The sequence below is a fragment of the Erithacus rubecula genome (genome assembly GCF_903797595.1).
Source record: "Erithacus rubecula genome assembly, chromosome: 8".
NCBI classification, from domain to species: Eukaryota; Metazoa; Chordata; class Aves; order Passeriformes; family Muscicapidae; genus Erithacus; species Erithacus rubecula.
Window position 1 is genome coordinate 15,356,638 of NC_136659.1, and position 23,583 is coordinate 15,380,220.

The 23,583-nt window shown below is 37.8% G+C and overlaps 1 protein-coding gene and 1 long non-coding RNA gene across 4 annotated transcripts in view; one reads left to right on the forward strand and one right to left on the reverse strand.

Moving 5' to 3' along the window:
- Positions 1-23,583, forward strand: part of PDE11A (phosphodiesterase 11A) — a 103,765-nt gene that overhangs the window by 1,974 nt on the left and 78,208 nt on the right. For 2 of the 3 annotated variants that reach the window (XM_079310317.1, XM_079310318.1), the window contains exon 2: positions 10,348-10,506. In XM_079310317.1, coding sequence (XP_079166443.1) covers positions 10,348-10,506 — 159 coding nt within the window. Of the gene's footprint in view, positions 1-10,347; positions 10,507-23,583 lie in introns of those variants that run through there. The other variant, XM_079310320.1, reaches the window with a different exon arrangement.
- The window catches only part of LOC306804145, a 100,987-nt gene continuing 85,403 nt past the window's right edge, over positions 8,000-23,583 (reverse strand). The window contains exon 3 of the long non-coding RNA XR_013774811.1: positions 8,000-8,367. This is a non-coding gene — a long non-coding RNA (uncharacterized lncRNA). The remainder of the gene's footprint in view (positions 8,368-23,583) is intronic.

Here is a 23,583-nt window from a genome sequence, read left to right on the forward strand (position 1 = left end):
ATGTATCAATGTAGAGAGCAGAGCCTTCAGTTTCCTGGCTTGAAATTTACCTCTCTTTCAGGAGGAGGGGGGTCTATTTCTAGTGTTTATTTGTGTAAGACACTATCAGCAGTCGGAGGTTGAGAAAATGAAGAATCACAAAGTGACACGTTTTCTCAGTTAAGATATTGGAAAGCCTGAGAGTAGAGAGAGATGTTTGTCTTGAAGAATTTTAGTAGTAGTAGTCATTGCCAGTGTCTTATTTTACTCTACAATAATAACAAAACAAATAAACATTTAAAAACTGATGATTCTTTACAGCAGACTACAAGGAAGAAACTTGAAAAATAAGATTTGGTTGATTCTGGTTTTTAAATACAGGAGAAGAAAAACCAGAGTATTTAAGGCTGAATATTCATTTATTCATTTGTCAAAGAGTATTTGAAAAATACTAGGCACCTCACAGATCCACACTGACGGAGGTTCCCAACCCACAGATTTCAAGGGGAATGGTAAAAATGCTCACTCCTTTTTCAGAGGTGAGAATGCCACTGAAATGGCATTGTTTTCTAGTCCTAGGGAGGTATATTGGTTTTATGTTTAATTTTTTCTTCAGTGTTTGTTCACTTTTTGTTCACTTCCCTATGAAAAAGTCCACCTTCTTTGAACAGTTCGTTTTCTGTTTCATCCACAGAGAAAAGTGAAAGGCAATCCATCCAGTTTCTATTCCTGGTGCTATTTATGTTATACTTTTGTTTGGCTCTTACTCAAAATCAATTTAAATATTATTTTAAAATTATTTAAATAAAAAATACAACTTATTGTATCTTTAAGCTCTAAGTACATTAGTTGCAGCAGATGGGCAAGTTCTAATCCAAGCCCATCCTGTAATTACATCAAATGCAACTTCCCTACTTTCAGTGGAGCTGCTTCAATTGACTTTAGTGAGTGCAAATGAAACTTAAGATATTCCAACTGTAATTAAAGTTTTGCTTGATAATAAAAGAGAGCCCTGCTTTCAGTTATGTTTCTGAGTTTGTACAGTTTATCTTCTCTTACTTGGTAAGGATATATACCCAGTGTACATCATCAAAAGAAGACATTTCTAAATTAATGGTATAAAGAGCTCTGTGGAAGCCCAGGTACCAGGGCCTGAAGAGGTGACAGCTGTTCCATTTCAGATCATTGTAGTGCTCACAATGAAGCACTTTAAAAATTAATAAATATGATCATATTATTTTATGCCACTGATGATGAAAATGTTTATTCAACTGTTTGGAAAAGAACCAGCACCACTAGGAAACTCTGACAGGTGGAGCTGAAGAAAAAGGGGTGACAGCAGAGCACCATTTTTTTGTCCATTTAAGAGGGTTTTTACACTGATGCTGACTGTTTGGCAAGAAAAGGCCTTCAACAAGTCAGAAGAACTTCTAGATTAATTTAAACTTCTTTAGCTTGTTGTTTTTTTTTTTTTTCAATTAACAAACTGGTTTAAAATAGGTAAACATGCTTCCTTATAATCAATTAACTAGTTTACTGTGTTGGGAAATTTATTATTATTCAACCATCTCTATTTTCTCAGAGCCTGATCAAATACCATTTGAGTTTCTAGCAGTGAGTACAAACTGGGTTTCCTGCTAGTACTGTCAGCTACCTGTGACATTAATGGTACTTCAGTGCAATCAACATTACATTTAAATGCTGTCATGTCTTGTAATGTGTTTCATGCAGTCAATCCCCTGTACCCATAAGACTGATTGTTTCAGGAAGTATTTGTAAATGACTGCTTGTGTTATTATTAGAGACAGTGTACTATTTCAATTACACGTTTATTCTTCTAAAAAGAAAAAGAAAAACCCCAAAACATTTATACAGTGGGGCTTTTCCACAATCCAGGTGATTGTTACTGTTGTTGAGTGGGACTTTCAAAATCTGTTCACGTGAAAAATCTTCCTTAATTCAATAAACAGACAAAGATACAAGGTTTGGAATTAATATCACATATTGAGGACTGTATAATAATCACTTCTTTTAATACTAAACAATGACCATGTAAGGTCCCACAGTAGTTTAATTCATGAAGTTCAGTTTTGACTGAACAAACTTTTGGAGGCTCACAGCAACAGAGAATTTGAAAAATAATTTATGGAAATGTTTAGATGAATGTAATATAACTGATTCAGAAGTTGAACAATTTCATTAATGGCTTTAAAGGCTTCATTTATTACATTGCAAAGTCATTTGATGAAAGTGAGTTTATACTTTGAACTGTAACATGCATGATCTGAAATGCTAGTGTTAGCAGTACAGAGAATTTGAGAAAAGGAAAGCAATTAGATACTTTCTTTCATTTTCATTTTGAAGCCAGTCTAAAACTGTTCCTCCTGAATTAATCCAGTTGAATTGTAAATCAAACTTTCAGTCACTTCAAGTTCTAAAATAAGGCCTTGGACACTCCCATATGTAAATTTTGGGAAGTGTTTCTGATTCCTTTTTCATATGGGAATAATGCACTATATTTTGAGCTCACATGTTGGAGGAAGAATCAGGTCCTATTGGCAAGGAAATTAAATGTCTATTGAGGCTCCTTTTGACAGGGAATAGATGCAGTTTCCATCATCATATATGAAGACTATTAAGCTTATTGTAAGTACATAGACAGAGACCTTTACCTGTAGTTTTTAGAAACTGTTTTCAAATTTAAGGATTTTTCCTAAGCTATGGATTTTTTCATGTCATCCGTTCTTCTCACAGGACATCCATGGTATTTACCTGAAATTACTGATAATTTCAATTTTGTTCCATCTTTTAGAGTGGAATTGAGATAATAAACATTTTAAATTATAAGTAATGTTTGGTTATTGTTATACCTTTAGCTGTGCAAAAATTAGGAAATGATTTAATAGCATCCCAAATCATTCTAACTAATGGAAAATAATATTACCCTCTAGAATTGTAAGCATATATCAGAAAGTGGTGAAAAATGTGTTCTGCCATTTTCTAGTGTCAGCTGAATAAAGTTTCTGCACATATTATGTTAAATTTGGAATTTAAAAAGTAGCTTGAAAAGACAGAAGACAAAAATGGCTTACCAGATGGATGTTTTAATAAAGCATGTAGCAAAGAGGAGAAATATTAAATGGAGTCATGCTAAGACGTGGGTTTTGTAAGTTAGAGGCTAAGTGCTGTAAAATATGACCAATCATATTTCCATAAAGTTCAAGTCCTCAAAAAGAAAATGTAACAACATTGCTGCAACTAAAATCAAGAAGAGTAAAAAACAAATTGTATCTGACTCTCCTGTTACCTATTTCAAGCTCAGGCCAAGTGTCATTTAGTTAATGCACACACAGCCCTTCACAACAAGTTGTAAATATCCTTGAATACCCACAGGCGTGGGTGTTGTCTTTGTCACGCCCTCCTGGTGAGCTCTGAGCATTCAGTGTCTCCTGCTGTGCCAGGAGAGCATCCCAGAGTTACTGCTCAGGGGTGCCAACCTTTGAGCCTGGGGGGCCTGTGTGAGGCTGGCTGTGGCTGCAGAAGGTCAAGAAGAGGCACGAGCCACGTTTCCTTACACAGGGTAGCTGTTTGTCATCAGCAGTATTAACAGCAGGTCTCTCTCAGTTTTAAAGAGTAGTTAAAGCCCTGAAACCCTGGGGCCTGGCAGGTTCAACTCTGCAAATGGGAAGCACTTCGTTCTACCCAGCAGCGCTGGGCAGTGGCACCAACAGCTCTATGAATTTCAGTGTTGACTCTTAATGAGGACAGAGGTTGCTCTTAAGAGAGCAAAGATCATAAGACCTGGCAAGCAGAATACACTGTGGTCTTTAAAATTTCCGTGTAATACTGAAAAACAGATAAAAACCAGATTTTCATTGCTGTACATTAAATATTGCTAGGGAGTACCATGGGGAGTGTAGGAAATAACTGCAATAGTACAAACTAAGATGCTCTGATGTGCTTTGCAGAAAAGGACACTCCAGCCCATCATGCAAAATTTAAGAAAACTTGAAATTCTAAGTACAAGTCCATAAATTGGTGAAGGGGTGTTGTAATTATCCCTGCCTGTGCCTGCAGCCCACTGGCTGTGGACGTGTCCTTCATCTTTATGCTGGCCTGGGAGAGAGAGATCTTTCTGCAGGAGCAGGTCCTGGGAAGGAAAGGCAGAGAGCCCTCTGCAGTAGCTAAGGATGTCTCTTCACCTCCTGCCCCCTCCCTCACTCTATAAGTCTTCTCCAGGAGCAGTTTGTGACTGATGCATACAACATCCCAAGAGCTTCCCGAGTCACACCTCCACGAGATGCCTGCTGGACTTGCAGAGCTTTGGCAGGAAAAATGTTGAAAAAAGAGCTGGGGTGGTTTTCCTTTTGGTAAGCTGATAGACATTAATTGGTTTATTACTCAGCCAATCCATCTGTCTGAAGAGTATAGATGTTTTCAGATTTTCTTTTTCCTCAGACATTCTAGAATGTCTTTGTAGAACAGATGTGAAACTGGTGACATTCTGTGGCCTGTAGTTCCTCATGAGAAAGTAGTATATGTATTTGATGAGAACAGGTCAGTGACAAGGAGAAAAAACTGCAGGATTTGGCCCTTCAGATTTTAGTTGAGGTCCTGTTATAAGTAAAAGCTGAGTAAAGCTGTAGTTTTGTGTGGTAAATAATTTCGGTGTTCTGCTTGATTGCCTTTCAATTTTTCAAAACAAATGGATATTTCATTTTGGTTATTTACAGTTTTATGCTATTGCATAGCTTTTCTATAGAATAACAAAGTTAAGAAGTATACATGCATCATTATGCAAGTTAATTTGTTTTACTTTTCTAAAATAACCCTATTGGCAAACTATGAAAAATAAATGAAAGCAATGGCTCAGCAGTTATGTATTAACAGGGCAACAGCAACTCCATGCAGCTTGAGCTTCGTGTCTCTAGAGTGCACACTTCAAAATGAGTGCTGCTTTGTCAATAACAAACACTACTGCTTTGTCACAATAAGACTGCTGCTGCAACACTTTAAACTGTGCTGCCCACCTGAGTGATCTCCAGCAGCTGCTGGGTTTAAAGCCATACACAGATTCCCCTTGAAACACCAGGAGTCTTGCTGGTTTCCTTGCTCACAGGAGTATTAGCTCTCTAAAGCCACCTGTGTGTATGTATCTTGTATCAAGAATCATGCATATTTAGGAGGTCAGCACTAAGTCCTGCCCCAAATAAACACTGGAACAAGATGGGAAGATGGGCATGGTGGTAGTTGGTGGCCAGTGGCACATGTGTCAGGGCTGGTACAGGAGGGGAGAGAGAACCACTGTGCTGGAGTAACCACGTCATCTCTAAATATTGAAAACTAGAGAAAAATATTTTTATGTGTAAACAATTTATTTATGAGTGACACAATCAGACTAGAAGTGCACAGAATGTGCTGTATGTAAGGCCTTGACTCACTCTTGTGCTATTGGTGATCTCTCTGGAGTTTGTTTTGAAGAAAAAACAACAAAAAATTCAGACTATATATGGTCTTAGTTTTAAATCTGGAACTTAAACATTTTTGAGGATCAATGCACTCTCCTTTTATGAGAATTGTTTTGGGAGTAAAGAAGAGTTGGTTGAGCTGTTTCATGTGTCCTATCTGTTGTAGTAATTTTTTTTCTTATAAGAAATATTGCTGTTACTGTATAAATACTCACAATGGACTGTGCTTATTTACTTAGGAGAACTAGGTTTGCAATGCTGTTGCCTGGTACTAGTTTGTTCTCCTGCCTCTGTCTCTGGGACCTTAGGGATTTTGGGGGAATGGCAGGAATAGCTGCAGCAGTCCTTACATGGAAGTCTCTTCAGAGATTGCTTTATTCCTTGTGTTTTGTGTGTGAGTTTCTTGTCTACAAGGTTTCACCATAGCTCCTTTAGTGGTTTATTGCTTGGGTTTTGTTTCCTGTTTATGCACAATGTAATTTGCACCATATGTGATTTTTAGAAAAGTGTATCTAGAACAGACTGCATGCCCTAATTTTTTTTTTGTTTGTATTTAGCTTTTTTAATGTTATGCTTTGAATCTAGAGAACTTGTTGTCTTTTAGATTGCTCTTTTAGGTTTCTTGCTCTTTTTTCTTTCTAGAAAAGCTTATGTATTATACTTACAGAAAGTGTGATTAGGAAAGTGAATTGAGTTATGAAATCTTCCAACTTCAATTTCTTTATATTTGTAAAGGCTCTTGGAGGATGGCTTTCTATAAATTCACTCAAACTTGTCTATCCCATACAGTTTGGTACTACAGTAATACTCAGGTATTAACGATGCTGTCATAATGCTTGTATTAGTTTTTTTGATGCAACTTAACAACTTAATCAGTAATTTAAATACAGTATAATCCAGGAAATTTTGATGCAAGTTTGTGTGCTTTTTTTTTTTTAATAGTGCCCTTTCTAAAGGAAAAAAAACAAACAAAGCAACATGCTATAAATGGCAAAATATAATAGACCGGGCCTGGTGATTGAACATTTTTTATAGTGTTCTCTTCCGTGTCATGAAAAGATTTGAAAGGTGTTTTCAAATCATAAAATCAAAAATGGCTTTCTCTTTTAGATGTCAGCTTTGGCTGAGGCATTTGGTGCATATTTCACTAGATTAAATACTTTCCCTTAGATACTGAAGAAAGAGGAAGTGGCTTTGTCATGAAGACTTAATTCCTGGAAATGTTATCAAGCAGGTTTCATCCTCCATTATAATATTTGATTCTTAGCTAATTTGGATTAGGGTTATACTTTTTTCTTTTGTTCTAAATCATGGTAACAATGCTCACATAAAATGTAAACATACTAGTTTTGATAAGGTTATAAAAAGACATATTTTCAAGCTCAAAGAGTTATCCTATGCTAAAGAAAACAGAAAAACAAATGAAACTTATATGTTTGCCAGCAATGTACAATCTACCAACTTTAACTGAACATCAACTCCAAAAGGCAGCAGGTGAAACTGCTCACAAGCCAAAACTTTAGTTGAAAGTTGAGATTCTGATAATATATGATTCTAGAACCCCAATGGCAAAAAAACCCTTTCGTACCTTAATCTGGTCTGCTATAGAATAAAAACATGAAGATATTTGTTCATTCTCATTCACTGGCAATCCTCAAATATGTCCAAAAACCTAGGACTACATTGTTCCTGTGCAGGTAACTGGATTGCCAGCACTTGGATTGATGGATCACACTTGCTCTCTTCTGTCTTTACTTTATTCACCTTTCACAGGGTAACATTTACAATCAATAAATATCCTTTAGACTGGGATAGGGTTTGTCCTACAGAGTAACTTTTCCTTGACAGCAGATATGAAATTCCAGTTAAAAGTGCCTCAGCCTTCACATTTTAAATATCTCTGTGTAGAAAATTCATTATATAGAATCAAAGCATTATTTAGTAATGCTTTAAACAATCAGTGGAAGACTTTAATGAGTGTTCTTTCATGAGAATACTCTAAGTACAATTACAATTATGGTGAAGTCTCTCTCAAAAGCTTTTATCTAGTCTACCCCTGATTTCTGAATATATGCCTTAATGGTAAAAAACTCAAAAAGCAAGTTCTGCATTGCTGTCACAAACACTGAGGCTCTCTTACTACCCAGGAGCCTGGTGCAAATGAGGACCCTGTTGTGCTGCAGGCTGTTCCAACATGTGGGATAATACAGTTTATATCTCAAAATGTTTGCAATCTGACAGAGCTGCTCTCTGATTTACCAGCCTTGTTATCAGCTGTTAAACAGGCCTCCTTGCTCAAGGTTACTACCCTGTGAGGAGAGGGAGGTATAAATTTTGTCCATTCTTGGACATCACAGTTCACACCTGGTCATTAAACTTGTTATTGGTACTGTTAAACTCAGTAAAACTTCTCTCTTAGATCCTGCCATCTATGTCCTATTATAGAAGTAAGTGATGAAAGAAGAGAGTGTGGGGATAAGAGGTTTGGAACATAATACAGGTCATCTAGTCACTGTTTTCTGTGCATATTGCATGGTTCAACAATATCAGTGTTGCCAGGAACAGCATTTTATTTTGTTCACTTATATATCTCTCCTCATCACTTTCTCAAATGTCACCCAAATGAAATTCTGGCATGCTTTTCCACAAAAGATTGGGGTAGGTTCACTTCACATTTTGATGATTCTCAGCTTTTACCAAGTTATTGAGTTTTTTCTCAATAATGTCTGGGTTTTTTCCCAATTAAACACATTAACTTTATCTTAGACTGCTGTACCTTTAGTTTTGGCTCCAAGCTGTAATACCCTTCTGCAAAAGGTCATCCAGTTCTCTGGCATCACTGGATATAATCTGATATCCTGCTTCCTCCTAGCGTAGAGGTTCCAGGGAGAGACAGCAAGAGGGAAGTACCATAATCTGCCTGAAAAGAGAAGCAATGCAGGAGGAATGAGGTGCACATTAAAGGGAACAGCAGCACTTTCCAGAGTGCTCATCCCCCTTGTGTCTCTACTACTCCACAGCACACATTAAGGAGCAGTGCTCCATAGCTGATCATCACATCTGTTGCTAACACTGGCAGCTGCTGTGTGTCATTCAGACAGGTCCTGTGTGCCACCACACCCTGTGGATCAAACAGCACTTCTCGTGTTAATGTTGAGCCTGTTGGAAAGACAATGACTACATATACCACAGGCATGGAGTGTATCCAGATGAGAAAACATCAGCTCACTTCTGGTGTGACCAACAGCTGTTTTCTTCAGTTGAACTTCCACTTGAAGGTTGACCCACTAGGTGTCAATCAACAACAGTATTGCTACTCAAGGCTCACTACTGTTTCAGAATTCTCCCCATGTGATCTGCTTTGCTTGGTACAAAATTAGTAGAGCAGGGACTGTCTCTTCGGTAGACAAATATCTTTCACAAAATATCTTATCAATATTTCAGCAACAGCAACTAATTCCAAATAGTAGTTCAGACATTGCCAGAAAGTACTGAAAGAAATATTTAATTTATTCATTAGTAAAGTCTACTGTGTGACAATTGCACTGCCTTTTCCTTTCTTCTATTGTAGAACTGTATCATTCTAGGCAGGATTCTGTATGGTGCAGAACAGTTCAGCTTGTATTAAAGTTGATATAAAAGTGTTTAGAAGCATGGAAAGATCACAAGATCAGGCAGATCTGCATCCTTCATGCTGTTATTAAAAAATATCTATCATGGAAGTTCTGGTTCTCCCAAATAAATTGTTGGGTACATTTGGTATTAATTCCTTCTGGTTGAGACGTTGGAAAATGTGCAATAAGTAATAAAGTAGCCAAATGTATATGTTAATCTGTATAATGGATAAAAATAGAGCATTTCTAAATCATGTCTCAAAGTGACTAGAAGAGACTATTTCTATAGCACTTGGAATTTACAACAGGGAAATAGAGATAGATATAAAATTGTCAAGAAAAACAATTGTCAGTTTTTAGTATCAGTAAAAAATTAATGAATTCCTCATCACAATCAAATTAAGGGCTGTGTGGATTGTTTTCATGACTTGAGACAAATATGGGCATTATTTCAAACCCAATATTGTTTAAACTTAAACAATAAAAAGTTGTGCCTAATTTTGTACAACTGCTTAGTTCCCTCGTGTTAGTAGAGTCTGAACTGGCTTTAACTATTGCCTGCAGCACAATGCTAACTTCACCCTGGAGGAACAGAGCTGCTGCCAGTGAAAAGCAGCAATTTCCTCTCTGGCTGATAGAAGAGCTGTTCAAGACTATGCTCTACCAAGATGAACAAAAGTAATGTCAGCACTAGCTCTTAAGTTTTCAGCCTCCTTTGAGTTACTTTATGAGCTGCAGTTTGGTCTTTACTGTTCCAGAGAATGTATTGCTGCACAGTGCCTTTTTTGAACAGGAACATTCCTGCACTTAGTTTTCCAGAAAGAGCTGAGGTTTTGATTGTGTTTCTTTGAGAACATGTTTGTACTGCATTGGAATACCAGTCCACATAACCAGTCTTACTTGAACAGACAGAAACGTGGCCAAAAAGAGTCTCCATTTACTTGAGAGAGACATGGTGAACATTTACAGAATACAGGTGTGAAATGGAGCAGGACCTAGCAGAAGTGTGCATGTATGGTCACATTACTAATGGCAGATACCAGTCTTGGCTGGCATTCTTCTAATGGAGGTAGAAATTTGGGAATTCAGTGAATCTGATAATGTAATGGTAAATATTGTACTATGCCCCTGAGAAAAGTGAGGAAAAACAGCTAATAAAGAATGGGCAGAGAAGCAACAGCCTAATGCTACTGAAAAATACCAGACATTGGGAAAAGTACTTTGCTGTCTGAAGAAAGCTTGGATATATGAAATGTATGTTAATGTTTCCTTGTTTTCTTTTGAAGGATCGACGCTTTAATGATGAGATTGACAAACTGACTGGATACAAGACAAAGTCACTCCTGTGCATGCCCATAAGGAACAGTGATGGAGAGATTATTGGTGTTGCCCAAGCAATAAATAAGACTCCAGGAGGTGCCCCTTTTTCTGATGATGATGAAAAGGTAAGGGTACTTTTACTTTTGCATACTTCCTCAATTTTTTCTCTAATTCAGAAGGCTTGTCTAAAAAAACTTAATCTAAATAAGTAAATAGCACAAAATTTATGTTTATGATGTTTTTCTGGAAGTGCATAACAAAGTGTACATTTTTTGTTGTTTTCAATAGAAAATGTAATAGAAATAAGAAAGAAAAAAGAAAATAGAGAATCTGTTCCATAAATGTCTGTGTTCCTCTGGCTGAAACTTTAACTTTTGAAGATGAGATTTTTTTTTTTTTCTTTTTTAATGTAATAGATCTTAGTAGGAAGACTTTTTTATTTTTGAAAACTTCACCTGTAAGAACTAGTTTGGGGGGGGAAATTAGCACAAAGATACTCCTAAACTTGCTGACTCTAAAAATCAAGATCTTCTTTTAGCACTTTCCATGGCATAAATGCCTGTAGCATTTATGCAAAAGAAATTTTATTTTAGAGGAGATTATGCACATACAAAACTGTTATTCTAAAATACTTGAGACTTGCAAATACTTAAGGACAAAAGGACAGAGAGGATGGGAACACCAGCTATGTGTATCTCAGGTGGAATTTGGAGAGTAAAGTGAACTCAAAAGGCAGGAAAGTAAAAGTATCTGCAAAGGAGCTTGAATTAAAGACAGGGGAAATAGGAAATGCTGCTGTTGAAGGCTAAGGTATTCAGCTGACCTTGGAGGAACGAAGCCAAAACGTGAGGGTGAAGAGAATGGCAGAGGGCAGCAAACTGGGGAGGAACAGAACTGCAACTCTGTCAGCCCAGCAGAGAAAAATGGAATCTCCTTTAAGCACCTAACAGGGAACTACTCTTTTGTGTACTGAAACAGTGTTGAATCTCATTATTGTGGAAGTGTAGTTAGAGGCAGACTTTTCCTCCAAAAAGCTCTTTATATTGATTCAAATGCAGTTAATGTTATACACCCTTTTTAAAAAAATGAAAATAATTAACTCTAGTTTTTTATTTCTTCAAAGTGTTTGTGTAACTGATTTGGCATAATGATTTAGATTGAATTTCTAACTTTGAACATAACTCTCAATTTTCACATGGCATTTTATCTGACGTTATCCAGTACTTCTTAAATTCTTTCTTTAGAAGCTATCTAAACTTGTGTAACCATGGGTTTTTTCTGAGTTACTTTTGATTCTTGAGAATCCTGGATGTTGAATATTGATTTATTAGCAACATATGCCTCAACGGGTAACTAAATGCAAATTAAACCTTCCCTGAAAAGGGGTTTTCAGCACTTCTTTTTATTAGTACTGTCCTTGTAAAGGGAATTTTGTTTAAAATACAGCTTTTAACATGGGTCCTACATTTGATTATCCTACTTTCAACTAGCAAAACAGCTGTGTACATTTGAAATGTGTATTACATAAGTATTCTAATGTATGAATATTTGATGCTGATGCTGCGTCATTTGCTTTCATTCAGTGTCTACCAAATATTATCTAAAAATCAGCCAATTTTCCATACTTTGTCATCTTTATTTTGTTTTTAGTGGTTTATACCACTATTATAAGCCTACATGTTAGAACTCTTTAAGAATACATCGAATGGGTTCTGACATGTAGATTTTATGGAAAAATAAATGAGAACATAACCATCATTTTGCCCTGTAATAGATCTTGGACTTGATGAGGCCTGGCAGTCCATGTGATGCTATTTCAAAACCCATGCTTGTAAGATTTTCACTCAGTTGGTAACCTAGAAAGTGTGATATACCTCAGGGAAGCAAGAGAGCACATACTTTCAGGAGAACTGCCTTGCAGGATTGGCAAACAGTTTTTTTTAACCATAATATCAACACAGATGTTTATGAGGAAAGAAGGCAGGTAAAAACTGAGAAACCCTCTTCAGAATAAGAAAAGAAAATTTTGGTAGCCTGGATATTGAGGTGGCTTGTGCAGAAAAGCCTGATTAGTAGCTGGCAAAAGACCTGTATGCAGCTTTATGTTGATATTACAGTTTCTGACAATCAGCAGCTTCAGAATGGTTAGAAAATGAAAATGTAAATTAGCAGTCTTTTTCCTGCCCCAGAAACCCTCTCAGAGAAATGTCAGTATCATTTGAGTCTGGCTCTTGTTTGCAAGTGTCGTTCCTCTCTTAGTATTGTGCAAAGCAATTAAAATAATCTGTTGGAGTTTTTTTTATAAAACGACAAGGCTACATTGTATAATGAAATGTCTCTCGGCGGCACTGCTGTCTTGAGTCAATAGGAAACAAAGACTTATGTTTTCAATTAGAATTAAGTAGATGCTAGCATCATTTTTATGTACTCTTAGTTGTTTTCAGGAAGTTAATAGCAAATAAAATATTTAAGGTTTGAGGACTTTTTAATGCTCTCAAGCTGTAACCAAGTTTATATTTTGCAATATTGAAAATGGAGTATTCTATTGCAAAGTTCTTCTGGTTTTGTTTTTCGTGGCAAATTCTCAGAGTTTTCTTTTACATATTTGACCACAGTGTTAAAAGCACAGTATGAGAATAAACAGAAGTGAATTTTCCACATTTAGTATTGTTTCCCACTGCCAAATCTCTTTTCTCTTTTTGGTGTTAGGGATATTTCAGCCGATTCATTGTTTAAGTGCTGAATTAGATGACAGCCATAAGCATGAGAGAAAGATGTTCAGTGTCACAATGCATTTTTGTCACCCCAAAATTACTGGCTCAGTTGAACAGACTGATTTTGGAGCTTTTCAGTTTGATACAAACAATATTAGAATACCTTATTAACCATAATAATCATCACTATTACACTATGTTGTGTAATTGGTAACTTTTTGGAAAAACAGCAGGTGAAACACTTTTGAACGTATTTTGCACATGAAGAGACCAGTTCATTTGCACAGACAAAGAGTAGAAAGATAAAAGCCCTGAACCCTTGGAAAGAGCTGTGCACCCAACATGAATTCCCTGTACTGTGCTGAAGATTCACTTAAGTGTATGTGCTATTTGCTGGTGAGTCATACTTGTTCCAGGACTGGTGAGAAAAGCCTAACAAGAGTTCGACAGTCTGTGGTTTAGATTATTGTCTTCCCTTTAGAGTCTTCTGAAATTCAGTGCCAAAACAAATCTAGTCCTCCATCAGAGAGGCTTAACAAACACCAGCAGCAGCTCCATGGTCACTTAAATTGGCATCCTGGTTCTCTCTGCCTCTGACATCCCCCTTGTCTGAAAGAAGTGAATTGACTGCAGGAAAAGTACCCAGGGCTGCCACCTCAAATTAAACCCTGCTGGTTTTGCTGAAAACCAGTAGTTTGAGTGCAGGGAGACCTGGGAGGGGGAAGCAAAAACTGAATTTGGTTGTCTGTGCTCTGTGGATAGTTTTATTAAGAAGTATATATGTCTATAGATTTATCTGATGTATATTTGGTTTGTGGGGGCTTGAAGATAAGTATTCTTATGTTCCAACATCTTATTTCTTATATTCCTAATGGCAGCTTTATGATTCTGAATTTCCCAATTTATTGTGCTCTTCCTGGTCCATATTCGTTAAAGTTTAAATATATCCTGTATCAGGCCTGCCGTAGTGATGAATGATTTCCAGGGATTTTGTTATACCTGCTAATTCATTTTCTGTGAGTTTTTGCATGATGAGCCTAGAGTCACTCTGGCAGACAGCAATTTCAAAGTCAGTAAGGACCATTCCTTTATCTTAGGGAAGTAATCAACTGTAAATAAAGATGCTAGGAAAGGAAGTGATCCAGAACAGGCAAGCATCTCTGGTGAAAATAACAACTCCAGCTCTGTGAATGTGTGGAATTTACAAAAAAACCAAAACCAAAACCAACCAAACAGAAAAGGTCACCTGAAAATAATTGATGGATCCACTACAAAGGAACATGAGAAACAAAACAGATGAAGAATTTTTTGTGTGTTCCATATATTGCAGTATGTGGCAACCTCCTGCTAATACCTGCCTTGGTTCTCTGGCATGGCAGTGAGACTCCAAAAGCTATTATTTAAAAATGGCATAATCCTCAAAGGTATCATGTGCCCCATACGTCACTTACCTCCCACTGCAAGAGACAAATTTCCTGAAAGAAGACTGAAAATAATGAAGACATTTGAAGGATGAAGGTGCTGAAGCACCACAGCTATCTGGGAGAACTCTAATGGTCTATTAGGCACACTTCTCGAAAAGTACTTGCTACACAAATTTAAATTAAAATAAATCACAGTAACTGAACTGTCTTGCTGGGGGAGTTCAAAGCAATTTGCCACTAGGATATTTGCTTTATCAAGGCAGTCTAACACCACTGGTGTGCAACCAACAGCACAAAATGACTGTCATGACAGACATTTGCATGGACTTCTTTCAGTGTTGTATACATTTAGTCATGCTTTCAAGTTAAACTGAAAGTCTAGATATTTTTTTTTAATTATAGAACACAAAATGTACTCAAAACTGAACAAAATCTTCCCTATATAAGTACCTCTGTTTTGAGACTGGTGGTTAATATTTGAATCAGACATCCTTATCTCTGAGGTATGGAAACCTGCCTAAGATGTGCTGCAGGGTTATTTCAGTGAACAATGCAGTTTTTCAAATATAAATGTATCTTTCCCTAGGCTTGTGGGCTACTTTGTTGCTGTGTGTTTATGGTACATATACTAAATTCATGATACTTCTCTGATGCCTCTAGATGTTACCATAAAGCAAATAAACAAATGGTCAGATTTGGTGTCAGGAAGGGTTTCCTTCATAGAACAGCTCCAGACAAATTGTCATACAGGCTTTTTGTGGGAACTGGCATTTGTTTTTGCCTTCCTTACTCTCCCTATTACACAAGACATCTGGATTCTTTCTGCAACTGCCAGCAGGAATCTGAACCTGCTGGTTCTTCCCATATTGCCTGTGCTTGTGTCTTCTTAATTAATATGGAGGGACTTTAATAAATAAGAGCTCTTATCTGTAAACTTGGACTGTCATTTGGCTAATATTTGTAGTATTTGACTCAGAGCTCACTAAACTACATGAAGGAATCTCTGATGACTTAATGGGCTTTTAAAAATTGAACTTCTATTCCTTTCTAACATAAGAACATTTCATTAAAGCAGACCCCCAATTCTATTTATGAAGCTTAAATTCTTCCATGTCAGATCACTGAAAAGAGATTGGTTAAGGAGCAGTTTTGGGTCCTGTTGCTTCCACTGGAGGAGAAAGGTTCACAGTCGACTGTGCTGCTTTCCTTCATGCTTTGTTCAGTCACATTATAAAAAATTGCTTTTACTAATTATATCCTTGTTTGAAAAAATCCAGAGGAGTGATGAGGATAGCTCATATATTCAGAGACATGAATTATGAAGTATTCAGTAGTACCTTCAGTCTGAATCTTACTAAGAGAAACGCTGGGTATTCCTGCAGATTCTGAAGCATAGAAATAGCCCTGGAGCTTGTGTTCTGTTTTCTGCTCTCGTTAGCATTCACGAGGCATTGCAGCAGGAGAAAGGAGCCCACATCTCTACTGGTCAAACACAAGAACAACTTCTCAGGAAGACTGGCAATGCAACGAAATGCCATGATCATGGAAGCCTTTGTGTAGCCATACTACATTACTCAATCAGAAGCAGAATAAATTTTTCAACAGGAAGCCTAAAAGCTAAGAATTCTGCAGTTCTGATGGTAACTGTCAGACACCTTAGTAACCAGAAAGAGTGATGTTAATATTGCATTTTTTTATTAATAGATTTTTCACTTAAAAGATTGGAACAGCAAAACAACAACAATACAAAGGCTCAGGAGGATTAGAATTTTGTTTGATACATCTGTCATCAGAAAGAGAGCCTGCGGGTCTTGAAAGCTATGATGTGTACTTGTGTTACAGTGTAACTCTTAGCTACTGTCTATATAAGGAATTGATTAGAAAATCTAGGTTTTGTTGTTTGTTGGTTTGTTTTTGGGGCTTTTTTTTTTTTCCTAGGGAAAACCCTGTTCTTCCATTACCTAAGGAATAAAGTTTTTACTTTCATCTGTCTTTCTTTTCTTGGCAAAACTCCCTTAAACCAAGTAAATTATTTTCATCAGATAGCTTATTAGGAAAATCTTGTTTGCTTGAAGTGAAATCTGCACTGGGGCCCTATTACAGAAGCATGCAAGAGGAAACCTTTGTGGTCAGCAGCTGGTGAAGCCTTTATTTCTGACAGGTACTGGAGATGTGCCCTGTGGGCTGGATGGGAGGGCTTGGTCCCTAGTGAAGTGTTTTCTGAACTTCTGTCAGTCTATTCAGCTCTCCCTAGCTGTTCTTCATAATAACTTCAAGGCTTGATATACTTTTAGAAAATAGCATTTTGCATCTCCTGTGAATTGCCTATCTTTCCTGAAGCAGAATGAAATGTTCATACAGCAGTTCCTGCCATCAAAAGTATTTCCCCCTGGAATAGTGATACAGAGCCTATCTGTAGCTATAGGTTATATGATGATATATTGGAAACTTCTTAGGAAATAATTTTGCTAAAAATTAAGCCAACCTCTGACCTTCAGCAAGTTAATACAGGCTTAATAAGAAACTGTAATTAAAACAGTATTGTTGTTCTAGCACTGATTCACAGTATCCCCTTGAGCAAATCACTTTAGAGTGATCTCTCTTCTGAAACATAATTCTAAAAATGGCATTAGGCAGTTCCATATGTGCTATCAGATTTTCAATTTTAAGTATTCTTACTTTATAATAAGGAAATAATTTTCCTTCTTTTTGACTCAGTCTGAGCTTTTGAAGCCTTGTTGACTGCTTTCTTTGCATATAGAATCCCTTATTTGAACAGATCTGGTTAAAAAACATCAAAACAATTCAAAAAAATTCCATTTCACCAGTTTGTTTAATAGTCCCAGCTTTGCATATAGTATTTTGCATCTCTGTCCCAGCTTTACCTATAGTGTTTCTCACTCCCATGAAAATTATGCCACCCTGCTGTCTTTGATTGGTTTGCAAAAGTTTAGCTGCTCTTTAACTGGCAAACTCCTGATTGTACATTAGAAGGAATCCAGCCCTCCTCCATGCTATCTTTGCAATTATCCACCTGAGAAATTCCTGTCTGCATCCCAGCAGCTGGAGTATGTAAGCAGCAATATAGCTGTAATGCCTGTTAGGAGGATACAGCAATCTGTTTTCCCTATATCAGGGAAATGGCACTTTAAATCTGTGGCCACAAATGAACAAAACTCTTCTCCTTCATGGGACCTTTCTCTGTCAGCAGCTGAAAGCAAATGCCTGGAATAAGGCAAGCATGGGATGGTATTTCTCTCATATAGCCCACCAGTGTACTGTTATTTGCAGCTCAGGACCAGACATGGTATCTGTGTATTTAATGCCACCCCAGGGATTTTCTGCTTAGGAATTTATTCAGGCATTTCTTAAAACAAGAAAAGTTATAACTTTTATAATATCCTGCACATTGTGTGAAGAACTGCCATGTGACTTTAATTAATTTAATGTTACTCCTTCTTGCTTTGCTTTTAGTGAACAGAGTGAAAAGTCATTCCCTATTCATTTTCATCCCAGTTGTTTTGCCCTAAAAATCTTCACCAGTTCCCACCTGGAACAGTTTTTTCTATAGTCATCTGTCTGCTTTGGCAGGAGGGGTTCCTGCTCCCCAAAACCCCTGCTCAGTGCCTTGTGACTGCTCTGACCATTGGTACTTTTCATGTCTGGAGAAGCAGAAGACATTTGAACCAATTTTTTGTACGTCAAGCCTGAAAAACCAGTAACTGCACTTTTCTTAGTGTTTTAAAACTACCTTTTAGTGATGCCCAAAACTGTTTTTGAAAGCCTGGGCATGTCTTCATTACTTCATTGCTATCGCTGCATTACCACGAAAAAAAAAGGTTTTGTTTGTCCCTTAACAAGTTCTTTTTGCTGATTGTTAATTTTAGCAAAAATGGTGTCTGTTCATATGAAAGATTCCAGAGCTCACTGAATTGCTGCTAATGTTGTACTTTTAATTCAAAAACCCCAACCTACAACAAAGCATGAAAAATATGGATTACCAGTAATGAGTCAACAAGACTAAGAATTACTAGACAGCCAGATTACATGTTCTAGACTAGAGCTAAAAAAACGCTAAAGTAGTTTAACCATTAATGATACTAATTTTGCATCTCTTTCACAGCTGGTGAGCACTAAATAGGGTTAAAATATTATGATGATTTTTTGTAGTTGAAATGTTGTTGGAACTGTAGGAGAATTGAGCCACGTTGTTCATAATAGTGATTGGTGGTCAGAAGTTTCAGGCAGGAAATTATGCAATGCACTTCAGGTAACCTTTGACAGGTTTATCGAACTGTATTTAGAAAAATGTTTCCTGTGAGCAGCACAGTGAGAGGGGTGGGGCACCAGGACGAATGCTTCATTTAATAGTGCTTTGTGAAAGCTCTGAGTAGGACCCTTAACTGCTAATTTGGTCTCTGGAGAACCTTATTACTTAGAACAATTATCCACATACATTTTTAGTGAAACAAAACAATATTTATACTGGCAGCTATTAAGGCTAAAGTCTTTGGACTACACTTGATATAGATTTAACCTTAATATTAATTTGCTGACAACTTGCTGACCATGCGGTAGAATGGGTAAAAACAAACCTTGTTTTTTTCTCTTTTCTGTTCTTTAGGAGCTGAGTTTGTGTTGGGTTTTGGGGTTTTGTTGTAAGAAAAAGCTTTTGCTGTATAAAAACAGACTAGCATTTTGAAAAGCTGGTGTCATGGTTACAAAGCAAATTCATTGATAATAGCTCTCCAGTGTTGTGGCATGGTTTTAGTGCCAAAGAGCAATGGGCTTGTGGATATCCCAGAGCTGAGGATGTCCTAGCTGCCATGTGGTGTCAGTGGGGTATCTTACAGGACAGCAGGGCCACGTCTTGTGGTCTGAGCTGGAGCAGCCCTGCAGACTTGTCCCAGCGAACAGAGTAGCTGTGAATATGGTACTACTCCCTACTAAGGAGAGGAGGCTTCCAAAGGAGGAAGTTTGCCAAGACATGTTACCATAAACACAATCTGAATTTTGTTTTTCTGTCACCCCAAGTAGAAAATACACCTAGTGGGGCCTGTGTACTTACTTCTCTGCTTGAATCACAAAGGTTGGTAATCTGCTCTGGCCTAGGGTTTTGGGGCTTCCTCAACTCAGAGTGTAAAGTAATGAGCTTTTAATCCTGAATGTCCAGAAACTTTGATTCTCAGTGGTGGCAAAGTTTGTTGCTACCCTACTGAGCACGCATAGCAGCTGAAATGGCATCTCTATAATACAGCTGTTTTAAGGGTAAACTCTGATCCTTAGTTTCTTAAACAATAACTAATAATACTAAATGTCAAGAAGTTGGTGAAATTGGAGCAGTGAAGATGTGGATGACTTATAAAAGCTGAAGTCTGCCTGCAGAAGTGTTAAACCAGCAGATTGTTAAGAAGCTTCTCACTAATGAATTACAGCAATTGCATTTAACCTAGGTTTTGGGAAAACATGCAATATAGAGATGGTAGTTTGCCCTTTAAGTGGAGAAATTACATTTTGTGTGATTTCATGAACATCTGACCACTGGATGATGAACTCAGTAGCTGCTGCCAGACCAAGCAGTTCATATAGAAAAGGGAAGCATTTTATTTTTCTGAAGTGAATTTTTGGAAATCACTATACATAGGAAGCAGACACCATTCCAGTGGGATATGAAAAGCCACCATAAAAGCCTATGGGAATGAGCCTTTTATGTGCTCAGCTATGAGTTTGAAGTTGATGCATTAATGTTTGCTTTTGGAAGAATAAAGAGGAGGGGGTTGTTGGTTGTTTGGTTGTTTTTTTCCTTCAACCTATTATAGCTTTTAACATTCTTTAAAAATTAAATTGATATTTAAAAATTAAATTCCATTCTCAGAGTACGAGTGGTGAGAAACTTATTTGATTAAGCCTCTATGTATAAGGAGGATTCAATAAAATGAATATGAAAATGAGATCATGTTCCTTGCTGATGTCATACTTCAGAAGTACATCCTGGATATTAAAACAAAACACTTCAATTATTGTTTCATCAGATACTCAGACTTTCTTTTAATGAAAACTGAACTAGAGATGAATAATCAGAATTGATTCTAATTTAATTTTATTATAATATGCATGGCCTTCTGTTTTGCATCTGCTGTCAGTTTTGTGGATTTTATTAGAATAGATATGTCAAGTCAGATACTAAGATCTATTTTTGCTTATATAAAAAGATTAAATGTTAGATGCTTGTAGTAGAATGTGATGTTGGAGCAGGAAGTATCTAACTGTTAAAACAGTATCTCGTGAATATTTTTAAACAGAACCTGCTTTTCTGGCACAGTTGCTATACTTCTGATGGGAAGTTACACTGAGACTTTAAATATAAATATAATTATGAACACTTGAATATAACTGTGAATCATGAAAGTGAGTATCAGGAACAATAACTGGAACATTGTGTATCTGGATGTATCTTACAATGGCAGAGTTACAACAGCAGAACTGTTAGTTTTTTTCTTTAATGGAATTATTTTGCATTTCCTTTTCTCTTGATATTTTAATTTTGTGAGTTGATTCTGCTTTTCTTGGAGGACAGAGCTCTCTGCAGCAGCTGCTGCTGTGAGTATCTGCTGCCATGCCTAATGGCATGGTTATAATTCTCCTGTTAGTATGACACTGGGACTACTGAATTAATACTCAAATCTGTGCTCTTGTGAGTGTACTTTTGCAGTAACCAGAGCTGCATGCTGATACCTTATCACTTTCATTTGTCACAGAAAAAAAAACCCAAACAGGAATGGGCAGATTATTAAATAACATGTAGAAGCACATGCAGGAATACATAAACTGCTACCACTTTAAGATAGGTTTTTGCGACAGGGAGAGAAGAAGTGGAGGCAGGAAAGGGCAGGCTGAGGGAGCGAAAAGCTGTGGCAGACCCAGGCTGGAGACACGGGTGATGGAAAGCATCCTGCACTGCTGTGCTTGAGGCTCTCGCGTGCTACCAGAAAAGGGTCTCACCCCCTCTAGTGGCTTGCATTCCTCCTCGGTGCTGATGATGCTACAAACTTAAGTGAGCACATATGCTCGAGTAGGGGCTCCCAAAGATGAGGTGACTCTCCTATAGCTCCACGTTTCTGGTGGGTTTTCATACGCTGTTAGCACGGCAGCACGTTTTGAAGTGTCAATTAGGCATGAATCAAGCATCCTGTGGTGCCTGAGCGCTTGGGGCAGCGCTGGCTCGGTGCGAGCCCTGGGCCGGCAGGCTGGCCGCGCTCGCAGCTCCGCGGCTCCAGCGGGCTCTCCGTGCGCCGGGGGCGCGGTGGGACCCTGGGCGCTGTCCCGCCGCCAGCCCGGCCCCGCTCGCAGTGCCATCAAGTGGATGCCAGGCACCGCGGCGCCAGCCGAGCTCCTCACCCCTTCTTACTGCCTCCAGATCCTGCCGAGCCCAGCTTCACCGACCCGCACTTCTCGTTCTGCCACCTGCCTACGAGAGGCTTCTCGCGTCTGCCTTAAATACTGAACAGTTTCTTTGTCTTGGCTTTGCTGTAGACTCAGACCTTTTTTGCCTCCCATTTTTTAGCGTTCTTCTGAGGCTGACAAGATGAAGAGACTAAGCTTCAGGCATCATCACTAAAAAATAGTCTTATGGCTACCTGATCCAAGAAATGGCTTGCACTCAGCTGTCTCCCTGCTTGTCCATAAAGTTATCCAGCATCCCTGCATGTATTGGTGCTTCAGTCTAGCAGTATCATCAATTATTAAAAATTGAACATTTCCTTTTATTAGACGCTGAAAGTGGCTGAACATTTTCCAACATAATATTTTTTCAGTGACTTACAGCTTTATCACATTTTAGATGCTTGAGGCGATTTTTTTTTTCCTCAAGAAGAAACTCCTTTGAATTTTGCCTTTTTTCTTTTAGTGTATTCAAAATATTTTTTTTTCTAAAACTGTTTTTGAAAATATTTTCTTTGTCAAGCTATTGCACATCAAAGTTCTGAAAAAGGATTATTGGCTGTGAGCTGGGATATACACAGCTTGGGTACTCTGAAAAGCCCAACACTGTTCATGTGGTTTTAAAAGTTGGTTTTTTTTCTTTTAATTGCACCTTCAGAACTTTGTCATTCTGCTTGCTAGTTTATGCCTCATTCTACATCACTCTTGTTTTTCTCCTCCTACTTCAACAGCTGCATCACCATTTTTGCAACAAGCAATGTTGTCTTCCTTCAGCTTATTGCCTTTTATCCTGTTGCTGTGCTTTTGCTAGCATCCCTCTTTCTCCATACGCCTTGTGCAGATGGTAGTATTTGTGACAGAGGTAAGAGTCTCAATAGATTTGCTGCTTGATAGAATTCATGTGTCACTTCTCATTCAAACACTGAACAAGTGTTCGGTGGTGGCAAAAAATCTTTTGGTTTTATAATAACTTCTGCATGTTCAAAAGACTACACAGTAAAGAAATTCTTCCTCATATTCACATGGAACTTCCTGTGAATCAGTTTTCTGCCAATTCATTTTGTCCTGTTGCTGGCACCACTCAGCTCCCTCAGACTTGGCTTGTAAAGAAGGTGCTGCAGTCCCCTAATCACTGAACCCCTCCACTGGACCTGCTCCAGGATTTCCATGCCTCTCTTGTACTGAGGTGCCCAGAACTGGACACAATGAGAGTGTTCTTCATTTCACATTGCTCAGTGGAATAGAAAGTGCATTAATAATGTGCATGTTATCATTTCAAGTGTTGGGCTAAACTTCAAAGTCAGTAGCTTTAATCACAGGGCTCCTCATGTGTTGATAGCCACGTGAAGCAATTAGGCTCCTTTATAAAACATAAGGCTCAAGCCAGCAGTGTCCCCAAACTGATGTGCACTTGTCACAGCAGAAACTTACGTGCTATGTGCCTGCATAAGCAGAAATAAGAGAGTTTTGTGGGCATATACAGGGGAAAAGTAGCAGAGCCCTGAGAAAGGTTAAGTTTTTGTCTGAAGGCCAACTCAGAGGGCTAGCACTCAGAGCAAAAAATGTGCTCCTGATTATTTTCTTCTTGGTTCAACCTGATGAATGAACACACTCATTATATAAA